The sequence below is a fragment of the Acomys minous genome (assembly GCF_964271855.1).
Source record: "Acomys minous genome assembly, chromosome: 1".
In the NCBI taxonomy this organism is placed as follows: domain Eukaryota; kingdom Metazoa; phylum Chordata; class Mammalia; order Rodentia; family Muridae; genus Acomys; species Acomys minous.
Genome location: NC_140483.1, coordinates 41,129,215 through 41,141,706, shown reverse-complemented (window position 1 = coordinate 41,141,706; position 12,492 = coordinate 41,129,215). Strand labels below are relative to the sequence as shown.

At 36.5% G+C, this 12,492-nt stretch overlaps 1 protein-coding gene across 6 annotated transcripts in view; it reads right to left on the bottom strand.

Annotated features, from left to right (window-relative positions):
- The window catches only part of SWT1 (SWT1 RNA endoribonuclease homolog), a 56,438-nt gene that overhangs the window by 31,645 nt on the left and 12,301 nt on the right, over positions 1–12,492 (bottom strand). For all 6 annotated transcript variants that reach the window (XM_084782143.1, XM_084782145.1, XM_084782148.1 and 3 more), the window contains 7 exons: positions 10,785–11,478; positions 7,774–7,833; positions 5,353–5,479; positions 4,121–4,222; positions 3,016–3,204; positions 1,311–1,404; positions 224–369 (listed from right to left, as the gene is read on the bottom strand). In XM_084782143.1, coding sequence (XP_084638269.1) covers positions 224–369; positions 1,311–1,404; positions 3,016–3,204; positions 4,121–4,222; positions 5,353–5,479; positions 7,774–7,833; positions 10,785–11,478 — 1,412 coding nt within the window. The remainder of the gene's footprint in view (positions 1–223; positions 370–1,310; positions 1,405–3,015; positions 3,205–4,120; positions 4,223–5,352; positions 5,480–7,773; positions 7,834–10,784; positions 11,479–12,492) is intronic.

Genomic DNA, 12,492 nt, shown 5'->3' with positions numbered 1-12,492 from the left:
GGATAAAAAGAAAATAATTGGTAAAAGTATATGGACATGGACAGCAATAACAGTAAAGTTTGCTTTTGCATTTTATAATTTTTACTTAATATATATGGGCAAGTGTTCCAAACATACTATTATTTTAAATGTACAAATGAAAATTGTATAATTAGTTTCAAATGTCCCCAAGAAATACTAGTGCATAATACGTATTTCTAATTATTCATAGTAAAAATATTACCTGCTTTCAACTGTTGCTTAGAAATACAAGGCTGATGGCACATATCTGTGTTCAGAGTTAAATTTAGTATCTCTGCATCCAATTCTTCTTTACTGAGTGACTTCACACCACTTATAATGCCTTTACTTCTTAAATTTCTATCATCCCTAAAGGTCCAGTTAGTGAAAAAAAAATTTTTAGAGAAATCAATTATATATTTAAAAGATCAACTATGTGTCAATTCAAACACAGATCTAATCAAAGAATGATTAATTACCAATATAAACAATAAAAATAGTTTAAAAGTTTAGAAATGAACTGGATAAAAACATTTATATGGGACTGGAGAGGTCACTCAGTGGTTCAGAGTGCTTCTTATTCATTCACATTACCAGACGCCCCTGGCTTCTGAGAGTACCTGCACTCACGTGCACATACCCACATAATATATGCATAATTTAAAATTACAAAAATCAAACCTAAAAAAGATTAAAGCTTGTATTATTTGAAGCTTCTATAAACTTCTCTTTAACACCTGTATAATTTTATTTTCTGCCTTTTAATTTTCTGTCAATATCTGTGTATGTGTGTTCACACATGCGCACATCACATGCACAGGTGCACGGAGAGGCCAGAAGAGGCTGTCACATTCCCTGGAGCTGAAGGTCTAGGTAGTCATAAGCTGCCTGATGCTCGCTTGGAAACCAAACTCAGGTCCTCTGGAAAAGCAGTACATGCTTTTTACCTGCTAAGCCATCTCTCCAGCTCCTAGGCTTCACGCTCTTCTTGTATACAAACAAATAACCAACTTCTTACCTCATATAACTAACAAAGTCTTTAAGATTTTGATACTAACTTTTCCTCTTCCTCTCTTAAAAGTATTCTGAATACTATCTAAATTAAACTAAATAAAAGTTTATCAAAAAAAGTTTATCTATTTAGTATCTTTATCTTATTCCTCTTGAATCATCTATCACAAAAAAATAATAGCTGAATATGATTAGTGGTAGATTTAGAAAATAATTGTTGATTTGGTAAATATGATTTCCAAAAATTCTTTGCCATACGCTATTATTTTTTTTAAAAATCACAATACTGTGAAACTCACGTGCACAGAATGACAAGAGAACATGGGAATAATTCCTGGTACTGAAGGCAGCACTTTAATACTCGATCATCATTGTTCTCATCACTCAATCCATCTGTAAATCAAGCAGAGGCAACCATCAATAATCTAGACATGGCTTGAGCATGTTGACCCATGCCTGTCATTCCTGTTTTCAAGAGGCTGAGGCAGGAAGATTGCTACAAATTCAAGGCTAGCCTGGGCTAGAGTGAGACCCAGAAAATAGGAGGAAAAAGCTGGGGTAGGGACAGGGCGGGCTGTGACAACAGCTTAGTCAAAAAGTGCCTGTTTCCTCAGGACAACTGAGGAAGACACCAAACATCAACCTCTGACTCCCACGCACAGGAATAGGCCTAGGCGCACGCGCGCGTGCGCACACACACACAAACCAGAAAAATATTCCCACACGAAGATAAGAAAGAAATCTCATATCACCTGATTAATCTAGGCAATATTTACAAATTAAAAACATGGCCGGACATGGTGGCACATGCTTGTAATCCCAGTACTTAGGAGGGGCCTCTGCCTCCCAACGGCAAGGATTAAAGGCATGCACCACACATGTGACTGCAGTATACTTCTTATTCTGGATTAAAGGCATACACCACACATGTGACTGCAGTATACTTCTTATTCTGGATTAAAGGCATGCACCACACATGTGACTGCAGTATACTTCTTATTCTGGATTAAAGGCATGCACCACACATGTGACTGCAGTATACTTCTTATTCTGGATTAAAGGCATGCACCACACATGTGACTGCAGTATACTTCTTATTCTGGATTAAAGGCATGCACCACACATGTGACTGCAGTATACTTCTTATTCTGGCAGGTGGTATTGATTATAAGAGATTTGTTATGTATGGAACTAAGAAGGATATGAGAAATTTCCATAACTTCTGCTCAGTTTTGTTGTAAAGCTAAAACTTGCCTAAGTATCTATTTTTTAAAAATATATCTGAAAAGCAGAAAACTCATTAAATAAAATGAAGACAGCAAAACAGTGTCCTCACAACTGTGAATCCAGACTTCACTTAAATTGGACATTGCCTGGATTCAAAGGAGAGAAATGTGATCAGAATGTTAAATATCTGGTTACCAAAAGCTGTGTTCTAGTCTCAATTCAATCACTCAAATACTATCAGTAAAATATATAATTGCATCATGTTTGAAATTTTCTCAATTTATAAAGTCTGTAACAAAATTTCTTGTGTCTGCTTTTCCTTAACCTCTAAAACACTGCATTTAGAGAAGGGCAAGAAAAGAAACACGGGCCCTTGGCAGAAAACACAAAAAGTAAGAAGGGAAGACAGAAAAAGAAAGAGAAGGAAGGAAAGGGCTAGGCAGAGAAGAGAAAGGAGACGGACAAGGGAAGGAGAGGAGGCAATAGAATGGAAATGTACATCAAAAGAGAAGGGGCAATCCAAAGTCTAGAGTATAGCCAAGTATGTATAAAACTATATAATCACTAAGTGTGAAATACTAACATAGCCTAAGAAAGGATAAGAAAGACATTAAAACAAAACCAAAGATTCCCATCATAAGCCACAATTATCACAACACCCTTTACATTTCACAGTCTAAGGGCAACACACTTAATTTTTAAACCATTTCCTTCCAAAAATTAAGCAAGCACACAAACAAATCTGTATCAAGGCATATCCAAGAGAACAATACTTACAAAGTTTTTGGGATGCCAGCTGTAATGACTGACCCCATAGCTTTCTATCTTGATTTTTGAGGCTGTCGTTAATGAAATGAATTGCAGGTACAGCTTTATGTTGGACATGTTTTAGTAATTTTCCTGCCTTCATACGATCTAACTCTTGCATAACCACCCAGGGAATTATTAACACAAGTGTGTCAAAGCCTAAAAAACAGAAAGATTTTTTTTAGAATCCAACATCAGTTTCTAAAAGCCAAAGTTTTAAAGTACGGTCTCTGGGCCACAGAAATGGCTCGGCAACAAGTACATTTGCTGCCAGGCCTGATGACTCATATGGTGGCAAGAGAAAAACAGACTCCTACAAGTTGTCTATAAGTTGTTCTCTAACTGCTACACATATGCTGTGGCATGCACGAATGTGCACACACACAAATAAATGTAAAAAATAAAGTACACAAATAAATGATATACCTAAGATATGGAAACTAAAAAGGATCCAAAAGCCAAAAGAATGTTAAGAATTTAAACATGGGGCTGAAGAGATGGCTCAGGTTCAATTTCCAGCACCCACATGGCAGTTCACACCTGTCTGCAACTCCAGTTCCAAAGGATCTGATACCTTCACACTAATGCACATAAAATTTCTTTAAAAAGTCAATAAATTATATATATAAAAAAAAGAATTTAAGAGGCTGGAGAGATGGCACAGTGGTTAAGAGTGCTGCCTGCTCTTCCAGAGGTCCTGAGTTCAATTCCCAGCAACCACACGATGGCTCACAACCATCCATAATGTGATCTGATGCCCTTTTTGGCAGATAAAACATTCATATACAAATAGTTTTTTTTTTAAAGAATTTAAACATTAAAAACTACCAGATTATAAAAAGAATGAATTTAGCAGAAATGACTCCTATAATCACGGTTTACAATGTAAACAATTTCACAATAAACAATTTTAAAATATAGTAAATGCCATCCAAAGTGTTTTAGATTTCTAGGTTACACTATTAAAGATATTATCTTAAAAACTTCAGATGATGGAGTATGACTGAGAAAAACAACTGTTAATATAAAGTATCAACCCCCAAAGAAAATCAGGATCTGTGAATTTTATAAATACCTGGTATTTCTGTTGTCTTCAAAATGTTAACAAATTTGAGATGATTCATCAGAACATTTGTGTCAATAACAATTAGAAGCTTTTTGTCTGAGGCAGTATTTGCTAGAGAAGAAGAGCAAAGTCAGTATTTCATTACTTGATATTAAATTATGACTAAATTTGGGTATCATCAAAGTACAGGTTATTCATTTTATTTAAGACTTCTCTGTCTTGAAGGCTTAATGGTATAAAAGAAGAATCAATCAAAGGATCCTCAAGGTTGCGAATTATCTGACCTATCACTTGCTGCTGTGTGACTTTCTCCCCAGCCAAGGGTTCCCTGGGTAGGACCCACAAGCTTGTTTAAGGCAGAGAATCTGGACAGAAGAGGGTGGAGGAAGCCTCGTCTAGGTCAGAGGAGGTGAAGCCTGGTGAAGTAGGAGCCCAGGAACAAACAGGGTCAAGACTAGAGAACTAAAGTATTTTAGGGAGCATACCTATGGGAAGAAGCCCTTTCAACAGCACTCCAAAACTCCTGTAACTGCAATTCTTAAGGGAAAAACAGTAAGTTCCCACCCTAGTAAGCTATCATCAATTTTGGGGACATATTTTAATCACAAACTGACCTGTCCCAGCAATGACTATGGTTCTAAATCCTGCCCTGCATCCCTGGTAGTTATACACTCAAGAAGTATCAATTAATTTTATTATACCCTCAATAAAATATCATTGAAAACTTAAATATGTATAAAAGTAGCAGTGTTATTCCATAGGACTATTGGGAAGATCTAGTGAGTTTCCTACTCAATAATATAGAAAAATGCTTAGAAATTGATGAAAGATGAGTATTTTAAATATGAATAAAAGGTAGCACTATATTCTTTATAGAGAATTCAAATTAGTATACTAATTAGGGTAATCTCATTTTCTTTATTTTGTGACAAGGAATATATAAGACTCAGAAGTAAAAATTTTACTATATTAACAAGAAAACCATGAAAATAAAACCTTTATGCAAACTGTCCTCTATCTGATCAGTGCTTCATAGATTAAAAGAACTGAAAGTTATAATTAAGAGCAAGAATAAAAGACAGTGCCTAATATTACTTCTTGAGAAAGAGAAATCCTAGCAATGGTCTAATAGGATAAAAGATAAGCCATTATGATTTTACATAAGCACATTTAACATTTTCACTATAAAAATTGAATACTGGCACATCAATTGTTAGAGAAGGACAGATCATAGAGTATACCAGAAGAATGTACATCATCTTCCACCAAGTCAATTTCCATACTCATTAACTCTCCAGACGGTGGAACCACAGGTAAATCCACACTTTTTCCCACGCGTGCAGCATGGAGCTCTTCTACTATCTGCATCTGAATTGTAAAAGACCCCAGTGAAGAATCTGAGTTACTTTCTGCAGATATTTGCTAAGAAAGGAAAGCAATACATCATGGAAACGCTTTACCGACAGAGATAGCACAGTAAAACATATGGATTTATAACCACAGTTATAAAATCAATTCCTTTCTGTAGCCTCAGGCAAACTGTTTTACTACTTTAGAACTTAATTTGCCCATCTATAAAGAATATTAAATTTTATCTATTTTCTTTAATACTTTTTGTTTTATTTTATTTTCCTGAGACAGGGTTTCTCTGAGTAGCCCTGGTTCTCCTGGAACTTTGTACACCAGGCTGGCCTCAAACTCACAGAGAGCCGACTGCCTCTGCCTCCTGAGTGCTGGGATTAGAGCTGTGAGCCACCACTACCCATCAAGGATTTTTATATATTATTAAAGTAAGTCGTGTAATGTTCCTTATATAAAACCTAGTACACATGCAACAAAATAAATTCATTCTTGTTTCTCTTCTCATTTCAAAGTACTTTAAAGAGTCACCTTTCTTTTACTGCATGTGAGCTGAGGCTATAGTTGAGTGCTAGAAAGCTTGCCTAGCACGTGTAAGGTCCTGGATTCAATCTGTCTCCACTACAAATCAAGAATGTCTTGTCCAGTGTCCTTGAGATGTCTAATATTATTTATCAACTATCAGAAGCTAAACACTAAATATTTTATTATTAATTGTATTACACTTTAAAATTTTATTTTGTGGGGCTGAAGAGATGGCTCAGAGGTTAAGAGCATTGTCTGTTTTTCTAGAGGTCTTGAGTTTAATTCCCAGCAACCACATGGTAGCTCACAACTATCTGTAATGAGATCTGGTGCCCTCTTGTCACCTGCTGGTATACAGGCAAGCAGAACACTGTATACATAATAAATAAATAAACCTTAAAAACAAATCAAAACCAAAAAAGGGCTGGAGAGATGTCTCAGCGGTTAAGAGCATTGGCTGCTCTTCCAGAAGTCCTGAGTTCAGTTCCCAGCAACCACATGGGATCTAATTCCCTCTTCTGATATGCATGAAGACAGAGTACTCATATACATACATACATATGCAATAATGTACATATATATATATTTAAAATAAATGAAAGATGGTGGTGGAAAACTTTATTTTGTACTAGAAGAATACAGGAGTGCATGTACCCAGACATCTTTACCTACAAGCCACCTTGTTGGCTCTGAACTATAAATCCTAAGATCCTTCTCACTTTAGAAGTATCTCTCTGATGGTATTCAGATACAAAATATTAAAACTATGGCTGGGGCTGGTGTTACATACCTATAATTCCAGCACTCAGAAGGCTAAGGCTGGAAGATCATGAGTTCAAGGCCAGTCTTCTTTACACAACAAGGACAAGGCCAGTCTGAGTTACACAGTTGGAAACTGTGTCAGATTTAAATTTTTAAAAGAAAGAAGAAATGAGAATATATTCTCTTTAAAGAATACACGAACAGTCTTCTATCAAGGAGCACTGACTCATAAGACAAAAAATACAATTAACTATTATAAACAAACATTATTCACTATTGTTTGAAGAGAAAAAAAGTTAGCAAATTTTAATTTACTAAGACGACATAAAATCATACACAATAATTTTATGAATATAAACCACAAGACTCCAGGTAGAAAATAAAGCAATAGGCAAAAAGGTGAAATACTGTGGACTTTCATTTTTCACTCAATAACAATTTCATCTTATTTCTGAGAAGACAAAAAACATGGTGTGTCACATTGCACTTTGGCAACTCTAGGTATACACATGCAAAAGCATAACATTAAACCAAAATAAAAGTAACTTCTGGCCCATGAACACCACCCTCTGTTTAAAACAGATTAGCTTATTAGAAGCAAAGGCAAAAGACAAGTAAATGTAAACTTCTCCCAGTACCAGAGATCAAATCCAGAGCCTTACACTGCTACACAAACACTCTACATCCCTAGTCCCTCCAAAGGGTGTTTGATGACCTAATTAAAACTTAGAAACTGAACTTCCTAATAAATTGATGTATAGGACTTTTATGGAGTTTAAGTAGAGACATATTTTCACACTGCCAAGGTTTTAAAAAATATTTTATTAAAAGCAGGAACTGCTTAGCTAAGCACCCTGGCATCTATACCTGTAACTCCAGCATTCAGGAGGATCACAAATTTGAGATCAGCCTGGGCTATAGTGAGACCCTCTCCCATACCTTCATACACCCCCAAAAAGGAAGAAAGAACTTTGAATTTCTTTAAAATTATCAAAGTAAATAAGTGCATTGGTAACCTCTTCATCTGTATCTTGGATATTCTCAGGTGACACTGAAGAACATGGTGTTTCAAAACTCTGAAATGAGAAAGGGTTTGGAGTTAAACCTTGCATGATATATAACAGCATCTCTGGACTCAGGTGATCAGCTACCAGAACTGGTACCCAACATGTTAACGCGTGCGTGTGTGTTTCTGTGTGTGTGTGTGTGTGTGTGTGTGTGATAATCAGAGGACAACTTGGGAGAATCGGCTCTCTCCTTCCACCATGTGGGTCCCAGGGATCAAAACCAGGTCGTTAGGTTTGGTGGCAAGTGCATTCTTCCACTGAGCCATCTTGCCAGCCCCCCATCACAGTGACAAAAAGTCTCCAGCTGACCCCCTATGAGAAATCATTTCTAGAAGAGAAAAGTCCTGTGCTACCAAGTCATAAAATGTGAGTCATATCCTTTAGGGCTTTTAGTTATTAAAATATTCATCTTCCAACAATTATATATCACTCTAAGGAATCTCCATCATAAAGATAAACAAGTAGGTTTTCAGTGGCAGAAAAACTGTATTCAGAAATCACCGAATTGCTTCACAGCCCTTTGGCTACGATCCATTTTTACAAGTGATCTGACAAAACAACCAGAGAAATCCAAGGACCATTACAGCTAAGAAAAAAAAAAAATAAGAGAAAGGCAGCAAGCTGTATTCTACAGTGAGAGCACCAAGGGTCTGGCTTAGTTTCTGTCTTCTAATAGAGACAAAATATCTTTCCAAAAACCCTAACTCTGTTCCAGCACTTTAATATTTTGACAAGAGTTATAATTCCTTTTTCCTCTTACTTTAATTTTTTTATTTATTATATTAAAAAACTTTTTTACTTTAAATCTTATTAAAATTTCTTTAAGGTTTTCTTAAGAGTGTCATGGAAGCTAGAATGATCAGAACTGCTTGTAACTAGACATTCTAAGTACCCATGTTTTCTTTCATCTTTAGGGCGGTTCTACCTACTGTTCTCTGACTTCATATCACTTCTAGAGAGGTCAGTGAGTCTACCACCTAACAATGCAGGACACTCATGTTAACTGTCTTTGAAACGTCCTAAGAGTATTACAAATGGAAACATTAGTGGGCATTTAACTGGTGCTGCACTATACTATGCTTTATTAAATACACTAAATGAGGATAACAGTTTATCTAAATTAGTGACTCTAAATAGGAAGATGTGACTATCTTGCTCACTCCCTCTCTTCCATCTACAAGATGAAAAACAAAACACTAGGCTTTCCTATGAGACAGTCTTAGTTACTGTTCTACTGCTATGAAACAGCACTGTGACCAAGGCAACTCTTATAAAAGGAAACATTCAACTGAGGGCTTGCTTACAGTTTCAGAGGGTTAGTCCATGATCATCATGGCTGACAGGCAGAGCACTGGAGCAGCAGCTGAGACCTACATCCTATCCACAGGCTGCAGGCAGACACACTGGGCCTAGCGTGGGCTTTAGAAATTTTAAAGCCCACCCATAGCAACACACCTCTAATCCCTGTAAACAGTTCATCAACTGGGGACTAAGCATGCAGACATGTGAGTCTATGGCAGGCATTCTCACTCAAGCCAATACAGGCATAAAACCATCTATTTCTAGCCGGGCGTGGTGGCGCACGCCTTTAATCCCAGCACTCAGGAGGCAGAGGCAGGCGGATCGCTGTGAGTTCGAGGCCAGCCTGGTCTACAAAGCGAGTCCAGGACAGCCAAGGCTACACAGAGAAACCCTGTCTCAAAAAACCAAAAAAACAAAACAAAAAAAACAAAAACAAAACAAAACAAAACAAAACAAAACAAACCACATCTATTTCTGAACCCTGGGTTTCCAGCCAACACTCTCTTTTCTAGGTCTCTGTGTGTCTCAGTTTTTTCTTTTCTTTTGCTATGCAGAACATGATAGCCTCAAACTTGTAACAATCCTCCTGCCTCAGCCTCCAGAGTGCTGGGATTATGTAGGCATGCAATGCCACAGATTTTCTGTATGTTTTATTTTTAAGGACAAAGCATATTGTAGTTCAGTCCAGGCTGGCTTTGAATTCACTACATTAGTGAAAGTGAGCTTAAATTCCTGAACTTCTGCCTCCAACTCCCAGTTGTGTGCTACTACACCCAGATTTTAAAATGCTAGAGTTGTAATAACTCAAAGTTCTAAAAGTTCTCTTAAATGTAAATAAATTTATTCACCATAGAAAAGGTCAGAGAAAGGTTATTAAAGTGGTCCACAAATGCCAATCTATTATGTAGTCCAGAAGCAAGAATGTGCCAAGGTTTCTAGCCTGGATTCTGCTCATGTTGTGGCAAGAGAGAGACATCAAGATTAGTACACGAAAGAAGCCAGCTCACAAAGACTAGAAACATACCTCCACCAGGGTTACATGTAAGATCAACACATGCACAAGAAAAGCTTGTGACATACAAATGTGGGAGAAGGTGAGTACCATGAATATATGGGTAGAGATTTACGATTTTAATTTAAGGTGTGATAATGCAATGCATAAAGCTGTATACAGAACCACAAGTAACAGAGTACCCACAGAGAAGTCCAGCGCTAAAAATAAGCCAGAAATTCCACAGAAGAGTAAGAAAAATGTGTAATTTGTGCAGTAGGTAGGAAGTTGAGTTGCTAAAGTTCCTCTCTGTCCTGGCCAGCTTCCTCCCTTTGGAAATCTATCCTCTCCAAATAAACTGTCACTGCCCGGAATGATATCCTTTCTGAATAAATTCTCTCCCTTTGCTTAAGTCTACCTACATGTCTCTGTTCAGTTCTTTGTCCCAGAACACAAGAACCTGAGTACTGCCCTATGATTCCAAATCCAGGTGCTATCAATGTCATCCTAAGGGAGCAGACTGAAAGAGATTATCAGACATGGATACACTACCTGCATGACTAAACTTGAACCAGTCTTCTATGATTATCATCAATAACAGAAACAACTAAAACCTGGTAATTTTAAATAATCTTACTAAAACCAAACCCTTCATGTTATACATTACCTGGGTACTGTTTTCCTGAGCATCTGAACCTTTCACTTCTTGGTGCTCACGATGATACTTTCTTTTCTGTTCACAAACAGCCTGCTGCTTATGTGTGGAATCTGAAAACAAGGTTTCTGTTTTATGCCTGGACAGATGTGATGACATCTGGTAACTCTGCAAGCATTGCTTTTCTTCCTGCTTAGTCTTTGACTTACTAGAACCTACACTGAAGACATTTTCTTCTACAAGCTTCTGGAGGGTGCTAGGAGATTTTTTTGGAATTTTGAAACTGATCTTCTTTCTTTCAGATTCAAACGGTTCCTTGATTATATTGCTGAAATTGTAATTCGGAGGAAGTTGATTTTTCTTGCATTTCTCCAATCCTTCAGAACTCTCTTTAAGCTTATTGCTCTTTTCTTTCAGTTCTTTCATCTTCTTCTGAATAAGTGAATGAGACCAATTCTTTTCCTTTGTCTGGCCTTCAGCTTTAGATTTTATATCTTCGGTAATTTTAAAGCTGTTACAGTTTTTTATCTCATAATCAAGCTTACTTCCAATATTTGTCAATTTACTATCTTTAAGTTTAGTATCTTTAGTTCCACTTGATGAACAACTCTGTGAAGCAATTTGATTATTATTTGAATACGATGCTACACCGGTTGAAGAACTGAATTTTGGTCTCTTTCTAGGTGTGTCAACTTCCACATTCAATCTATAAAGCAGTACAGAAACTTGGATTAGTTATATTTGTTATACATACTGTTACAATGTGTCATTATATTACAGTTAGCTGGGCTGGTTCTAGACTTCTTAAAAATGTAAGAAACAGGGCTGGAAAGATAGCTCAGTGCTTAAGAGTTCATATTGTTCACACAGAGGGCCTGAGCTTCATTCCCAGTACCCATACTGAATAGCTCATAACTGTCTTTAACTTAATGTGCATATAATACTTTTTATATTTATCCTCTCATTAACAAGAAATTTCTTTTTTCTTTTTCTTTCTTTCTTTTTTGGTTTTTTTTTGGGGGGGGAGGTTTGTTTTTGTTTTTTGTTTTTGGAAACAGACTTGCTTTGTAGACCAGGCTGGCCTTGAACTGACAGAGATCTGCCTGCCTCTGCCTCCCAAGTGTTGGGATTACAGGCTTGCAGCACCAAGTCTGGCTAACAAATTTCTTAACTATAAATTTTTTGGAAATTTTTATCAGAAGAATGAAGAAATTTTTTTAAAAACCTAATTTCCTTGTCTCTGCCATCATTCTTCACATCTTTAGTTGTAACCACATGATGGTTAAATTAACTTAACATATAATCTATATATAATTTTCAAATTAGCTTCACAAATTCTCTACTTATACATATGATAAAGGTATGTATTTTATAATTATGTATCAAAACCAAGTCCCTAGAGTTAATAATAATCTATACTGTGTTTGAGGGAATTATAAAACAGTTTTGATGGTTTTTCATTTCACTCAATTTTTTCTTAAAATTCTAGAATCTATGATATTACCAGAAATATTTGCCTGCAGAACAGTAGTAATCAAAGTAAATAAAATGTTTTCCAAATTTAAACATTTAGTCTAGGGCCAGCAATGTGGCTCAGTGGGTGAGGATACTTGCCACCACCAAGTCTGACAACTTGAGTTCAATGCCTGGAACTCACATAGTGAGGGAAAACAAACTGTTCCTGCAAGTTGTTCTCTGACCTTCACATACACACCAAGGA